Below are 7,733 nucleotides of genomic sequence, written 5' to 3'. Positions count from 1 at the left end.
CTCATCCTTCCCTTCTCCCTTCCTTCTCCTTTCCCCTGGCTTGCCTGATGAGGAAGAAAGGGAGAACCATACAGCTCACCTCAATCTTTGTAATGTGCGTGTGTGTGGTTGGAAATTAGAGTATTTGTTAGTTTGAAAACAAGTACTGTACATCCAATCTGCTTGCAAAGTCAACCACAGAGACTAAGGAACCCACCAGGTTTAATGCATGCATTTATTAATACTGACTGACAATTTGCCACACATGCAAAACTTATTCACAATATAAAAATTGAACATACATATGGCAATAAGTGGTCATTACATTCATAAATATTGAATTTAAAAATTCTTATTTACTCTTTATTTTATTTTATCTTATTGTTGGCCTATTAATTGGGCCTGTGCGTCTTCTTCATGTCAGCTTTTGTCCATTCATGCTCAGTTTGGTTTCTGCTCTGCGCCATGGTGACACCAGTCACCTGTTACCTGTCAAGAGAGATCCACACAGAGAAAGGAGATTCACAAATTGTATGCGGGTGCCAAAGTGTGTGTATGTGTGTGCATGTGTGTATATTCATAGTGGGAAGGCAGTACCTCTGGGACCGAACATCTTCAGGTAGCAGTGTGAACAATATGGCTTCTCGTCATACTGAAATACAATCGGCAGGAGGTTATAACTACATCATCTATTTTTTCTTTCACTCATTCAATTACTTTTCTTAGTACTGTTCCTCATTCATTCTCCTCATTTACCTCAGCATGTTGTCCAGGTGTGAGCTGTCTGTTGCACTTTTGACACTTCAGACACAAAGGGTGGTAGTCCCTCCCTAAGGACCTCTTCTTCTCACCTGAGCCAAAGAAAGATGAGAACAGTGATAAAAGCAAAGCAGGATGGGATGGGTTTTTTTAATAGATATTTAAACTTAAAGTCAGAAGGATTTTACATTTGCACACACCATGACATTCAGTACTTTATTTTAAAAACACAGTATCACTATTCTTGCACCATAAGCAGCTCTGTTAAATGATATATTTTCATTGGTTTTACAAGAAATAGCATGATTCCAGACTGTTACTCTCATCAGTGCAAATAGGCCACAGAGTGTGGTGTTGGAGGAAAAGAGGTAAGTAGGCCAGGGTCACATCAGAGAATTTGAACTTCGCTGCCACATGAATAGGAAAGAAAAACTAGCGGAAAAAAAGACTTAAGATGGTCGGTTTTGAGTGCTGCTGTGCATAAAGCTAAAAGAGACAGAAGGTTATATGAGGAAGCCCAGAGAACATCACGCAAGCTGGTTTGGCTAGACCCACATCCTGTTGTTATCATGGATATGTATGCATACATTTGACTGTGTGTGTGTGCTAGAAAGAGATTGAATAGGCAGACAGGAGGAGTGCTAGACACTTTTTTTGTTTGTTTTTTTGCCCTTCAGAGAGAGACAGATGAACTTGAACAGAGAAATGTGTTTAGGATATCTCAGCAAATTAAACCTCCATAAGCTTTGTAAGAGATAGGAAAAGCACAGGTGTTACTAATATCATTAAAGGTTCTCAGTTTCTTGTTGCTGTGTCTGTGAGTCATATCAGAGTGCTGATAATGATATACCTAATTGGAATTCAGGCATCATTAGCGTTATTAAATTCACCTGTGCTTGGCATGTTAAAATGTCCACTGTGAGAGTGAGCTAATGTCATTCAAACCTTCAATTGTTTTTTTTTTTCACACAGATTTATTATATTTGTCAGCTTCGGCGCTAATAACAAAATGTTTCGTTTTCAATACTCTTTTTCTTATTAACATATTTTCCTATTCAGGTGAAACCATATAAAAGAGAGGCATAGAGAGGTGGCAAAAAAAGACAGACAGACAGACAGACAAGAGAAGAGAAAAGGACAAAGAGCTAAAATACCAGACAGACATATAGAGTAAAAATGAAAGAGGTCAGACTTACCAAAGTAGACAGGCTTCCCACAGATTGGACAGTAGCCTACCATGATAGTATATAATTATTTATCGTACAGTGTGTGTGTGTGGCTGGCTGGCGTAGTGAGAAAATAAAAAAGCTCTGCGAGAACATACGTGTGCATCTATATGTGCGTCGCGTGTGTGAACTGAAATGACAGGAAAACCGTTAAACTGTAGGTATGTCGGCATCCTCTGAAGTCAAAACCAGGATGTGGTGAGTGAAACGTCACAGGAAGAGAAGCGAAGAATATGATTTGAGACATGAGTGGAAAAAAAAATCTTTCAAATCATATGTTTGATTCATTTTGTTTCAATTGTTTATATATGTGTTAACAGTATATGCTTATACAAATGCTTTGGGTCCCCAGACGTGTAAAAAGAGAAAGAGAAAAAAAGGGGGAGAGAAAGAAAGAGGGGTGAGGAGAGAAGGGACAAAAAACAGCTGTCAGCAGCTCAAATTCCCAGCTATCTTCTCTCCTTTCCTGCTCTTTTCACCCTCTTTTCTAGATTAAAAACAAGGAGTTGAGCCTCTGAATTGAAAAGGGAAACCCGACACTTGTGCCTTTCTTTCCTTCTTTCTGTCTATCCTCTCTCTCTCTCTCTCTCTCTCTCTCTCTCTCTCTCTCTCTCTCTCTCTCTCTCTCTCTCTCTCTCTCTCTCCCCCTGTCACATATTCACACACATGCACGCCCCCGCTCACTGACTCACACAGACACACACCCAGTTATACACTCTCTCTTTCTGTCTCTCTCTCTCACACACACACACACATACACACCAAAAAGGCAGTACTTCTCCTCAGTGACATCACATAAAGAGATTGCAGCCAAAGAATAGAGGGAGAGGCAGGGTGAGGCCGGGGGTTTGGGACACACGGGGGAGGTTTATGTGTGTGTACACATGTGAGTGTGGAGGCAGTAATCCCCCCCCGGGATAGGTGATGGAAGCGGACCTAGGGGAGGAACCGGTGGGTGGGTGGGGGTTTGTGGGGAGGGGGGGGGGGGGGGGGGTGAGGAGAGATGAGCGAGACAAGGATGGAGACAGTAGCCAGCCTCAGCTCAGCGGGGACAAAGACGATGAACTCTGATGAACTTCGCAGAGCAGGACGGGGGCCTGCTGGAGTCACTGTGGAAAACAGGCAGAGGACTGTGCGGTTCGATCCCTATCACTGTCAATGGGACTTGATTCTCTTGCTTGTGTGTGACTGCAACAGACGCACATGTACACACACACACACACACATGCATTTATCTTGCGAGTATAATTTCCCAGTCTGCACATCACTCCTGTTGCTGATGAACTTCTGAAAGCCGCGAAATATATGAAAAATTTCATCATTAGCATAATTTCCAGCATCCTTCTCCTGTGTGTCATGCTTCGGAGAGGGATGGAATACCAAGTAGCTTTCTCATCTGACCAGCCTCCCTTACAGGATAACCTATCATGTCTCTCCATCAGCATTCATTGTGTGTGGACAGCGCTGAGAGAGTTCCATTCAGAATTGGAGGCCTATATGCATGTTTTTTTGATGCAAATGATGATGTCAGGGTTTTACTGTGAGAGCAGATAGTGAATATACAACCACATAACAAAAAGCAGAGCCTGGTGTCATTAGAGCGAGAAGGAATGGCTACAAGGGGAAGCAGAGAGGGCTTCCACAAGTTGAATTAGAGGCGAATTGAGAAGGAATTGCAAAGAAAAAGGAGGAATTAGAAAGAAAAAGGGGAGCGGAGCACGGAGAAACAGAGGCGATGCAATTGTGAAACAGAGATAGAAAGGAAACAAGAGGAGAAAAGAGAGGGGGCGTTAAAACCACATTTCCCAGTGGATCTTTTGGTAAGACTGTATTGAGAAAAACTGCCAAAACTCTTAACGAACACATTCCCGCACTGGCACGCACATATGTATGGTTCACTTCTGCCAAGTCATATGAGATACACCAACACGCTGGATGGAGAGATGTGGGAATATTTGTGCATGTGTATATGTGTATATGTGTGTGTGTGTGAACAGGATTTATAGTAACATTCAGCAAGCGATGGAAACAGAGCTCAGAGAGAGAGAGAGAGAGAAACACTGGCTCCTCTCCTTCGTCTCCTCTGGTGGGTTGGATCTTGCCGAGGCCAAACCCTCCGACGCCGGCTTTGAGAGATGCATGCGGGGGGGAACACAGGAAGTGGCTCAGGAAAGAAAACGGCTGGAAGGATTCCTTCTTCCCACACATAAATGCACTCTTGATCACACGTGCGTACACCCATGAACGTACACTCACACACACACACACACACACACATACACAGGAAAAAGGGAGAAGTTGGAAGGGTTCCTTTTCCCCCCACTCAGTCTCACACACCCACTCGTCATCACGTTTCAGTTTTGGCATCCTCCTTTCTCCTCCAAGCCCAGAATATGACATGGCTTTGGGGTTGCATCTCAGCTGCATACACACAAGCAGCCTCGCAGTACAAGACATATGGCAAACAAAATGAAGCAGCATTTCAAAACATTTGACAAATGAAAATAACCAAAGGACCACATGCTGATTTACTTTGTGGTACCTGGACAGAACACAGAACAGAGAACCACTTTTATATTTTTAATTTTTTTACTTTCTTCTAATATTTCAATTTGTTGATGTAAAAATGTTAGCTTCCAAAATGACTTTATCTTGCTTTGGTTTGAATCATCTGCTTCACAAAGACAAGGAAAAACTCAACCCTCTCCGTAATCTTCACTGCGCCAAAGCTGAACTGGTGCTTATTTCAAAGAGTCAGATGTATAGTTTGGTGTGGTGTGGCAAGTCATTTCTGGGGTGTGTTTTCCACAAATATCCCCCCTCTGTGACGGCCTTTTTGGAGACAGATGATCTAAAGGCTATAATCCTCTACTTAGGGTATCAGCGGATGGAAAAGTCAGGAAAATAAGTCCTTGTTTTTCACAATTAATCTGGCAAAGCCTATAAGTCCCTTCATGACTCTATGCAGTGATTTGATTATGGCATGGCGACTATTACCACATGATTAGTAGCCGTGAGTGGCTGGGTCAGTCAGATTGCATTATGGGATATTCTGTTTTGACAAACAGAATAACCCATCTGTTTTGTATGATGTTTTCAGGAATCAAAGGAGGGATGTTCTTTGTTTGTTGCTTGCGTGTTTGTGTGTGTGTGTGTGCGCGCATGTGTGTGTGTGTGTGTGCGCGTGTTCATTAATTACACAGGTGCTGAGGCTGCTCTGGCTTGGCTTACAATCCTCTATAGAGCTGATATGTAATGCACAATAAATTCCAATAAATGACTGTGATGCTATTAACTTCAAGGAGAGCCATTATGTACACAGTAAAGTCAAGATTCAACATATTTAACTGTTGGATATCATCTATAGTGTCAATTATCAATGGTCTAAGATTTCACTTCTTTCTGTAACACTTTCTATATTTCAAGCTTCATAACAATCAATGACTTAGTGGTTCAGTCGGTCACATCAGCTCCTTAGTGTTACATTACAGTCACAGAACAGCATGAAAAAATAGTGGGCACAATAAAAAAAGATGTTAACCTGTTTACCAAATTGCAGCTGCTTCCAATCTAGGTAGCCACTGACTTCCATTTTTGTATATGGATTCATCAGTACATTTGCTTGTTCACAGGCTCACAGTGACATTGGTAATGTGTTCATTTTGAACAGGTGTAATGATAGGGTATCCATTTAGGAGGTTTTTGGTCATTTAAGTAATGGATCACTTACATTTTAATACCTGATGTCAGTGCTATATAAGAAATTGGTGGGGAAACATTTTTCTCAAGGGAGCATGAATGTCTATACCGCATTTCGTGGCAATGCAGTGATTGCTGAGACATTCCACCCATATCTAAAGCTTTTGAGTCATTTTAGTCTGGACCAAAGTGGCGGGGCATCAGACCAACATTGCCATCTCCCTAGAGCAATGCTGCTGTTAGTCTAGCTAAAAACCCATCCTATGCAGCCTGTCATTGTTTAAACCCACATAACTATTTTGATTTTCACTTGAGATTGTAAAGTTTCCAAAGACACCAAACATTTAAGGATTTTTTATTTTTTATTTTGGTAAATGTACAAAATATACAAGACATTCAGTGATGGTGCAACCTTTTGAGTCTTGGCTTTGACATTGTATAGCAAAGCTGTTACAAGCTAAGACAGATTAGATATGATACTATACTACACAATGTTCAGTAAGATGATCCTAAAGCCACTTAGGAGTAAACAAAAGTGGGACATTGTGTATAAGGAAGTTGACATGCTGTTTCAGAGTTGACTTGAGTCACTCGGCAGGGTTCTGAGTGTATAGCACTCAGTTGGTCCCACCTATTGTTTAGATCTGCTTGGGGAAACAGAGAGGCAGGCAGAAGGAACGAACCTAATGTGTTGCTTCTTGCCTGTGCATTCTTGGCATAGCTCTTTGCCCTTTTCATTTTTTGACTGTGATTTTTTTTTTCTCCTTGCTTTAATAGTGAAGCCAAGAGTCCACAGCCAGCCAAGTCCCACCGCTCCAGTCTGGCTAAGCCACAGAAAGCTTGGCTTCCTCTACTCTCTCTCTCTCTCTCTCTCTCATTCTCCATGTATGACTACAGCGCGCGTCCCTCTGTCTCAATGTCTCTTTAATTTGTCTCTGTCTTTCTTGTTTTATTTTCAATCGACCTCTTTGTCTCAATTTCTCCACTCTTTTTTTTCTCATGTTTTCCTCAATATCAAACACACACCACCCTCTCTATTTCCTTGCCTGTCAGTCTGTCACAGCCAGCGGACTGGTTTAGCAGGCGGGGTTCAGCTGGGCTCCACAAACACATGGCTTTCAATCTGCCTTCTTGTGTGTGCTGGAATGGTATTTCATTCTCTATGCAGTTCATGCTGAATCTTCTTTTAATTTCATGGTCATGCAAAGACACTGACATGTTTTTAAAATTTTTTTTTAAACATTTATTCCAATGGATTTGAATATATTGTGCTGTTTATGGCCATACGTGGGTGTTTTTGTAGTGAACTTTGTGCCTACATTAACAGATTTCAGACTATTTGAAATATCTCCCTGTCACATACAACATTCAGGAACATGTTGCATAACCATTAGGTAACAATTGAGATGTTGAGGCGATGGCGTGTCATCAAAAAATCCAGCTGCTCCACAGAAGACACTGGATCGCTCAGTCTATGTTTTTTTGTCACACAATACAACTAAATGTGAGTTTGAATGTGCCCAAAAGAGACAGTGTTAGTAATTTGCTCCTCTCTGTCTCTCAAGTGAAATTGAATTATAGATCAAGAACCCCCTTGTGTGCACTAAAGCAGAATCCTCCAAGTCAAACAAAGCCTACTTCCTCTTCTACAACGCCCATTTCTATCTGATCAGCACCATTCATTCCGCCACTTAGACAGGAATCTAATTAGACCAGAATATCAACATTAAAACACATATCTGCCCCCCCCTTCTCTCCCCACCCCCTCTCCTCCCTCCTCTCTCTCTCTCTCTCTCTTTGTTTCTCTGCTCTTCCCTACAGCTGGTGAGAGTATGGTTTGTGGCTGCCCCTCCCCCAGCTTTTGAACAAGCCAATAAGAAAGCACGTCAGCAAAATAACCCCCCCTCCACACACACACACACATACACACACACCATCCCTCGTTTTCCCTTACCACCCCATCCATTCCCAACCCCATCCCCCAGAGCCCTCTCTACACCCCATCCCCCTTTCCTACCACCCCTAACCCACTTACTCATCCTGCCTCCACCCTCCCACACACCCACGAGA

General features: G+C 42.2%; 1 protein-coding gene across 1 annotated transcript; it reads right to left on the bottom strand.

Moving 5' to 3' along the window:
- Window positions 1-300: 300 nt before the first annotated feature.
- Window positions 301-2,132, bottom strand: zgc:195282 (uncharacterized protein LOC100192223 homolog). The gene is made up of 4 exons (XM_053334590.1): window positions 1,935-2,132; window positions 736-830; window positions 577-631; window positions 301-468 (listed from the first exon to the last, which is right to left on the bottom strand). Exons 1-4 carry the CDS (start codon window positions 1,975-1,977, stop codon window positions 458-460), a joined length of 204 nt encoding a protein of 67 aa, XP_053190565.1. The 5' UTR covers window positions 1,978-2,132; the 3' UTR covers window positions 301-457.
- Between the last annotated feature and the right edge of the window lie 5,601 nt (window positions 2,133-7,733).

Source organism: Scomber japonicus, chromosome 2 (genome assembly GCF_027409825.1).
Source record: "Scomber japonicus isolate fScoJap1 chromosome 2, fScoJap1.pri, whole genome shotgun sequence".
Taxonomy (NCBI): Eukaryota; Metazoa; Chordata; class Actinopteri; order Scombriformes; family Scombridae; genus Scomber; species Scomber japonicus.
Note: the sequence above shows the minus strand (reverse complement) of the source record. Positions and strands in the feature narration are given on the sequence as shown.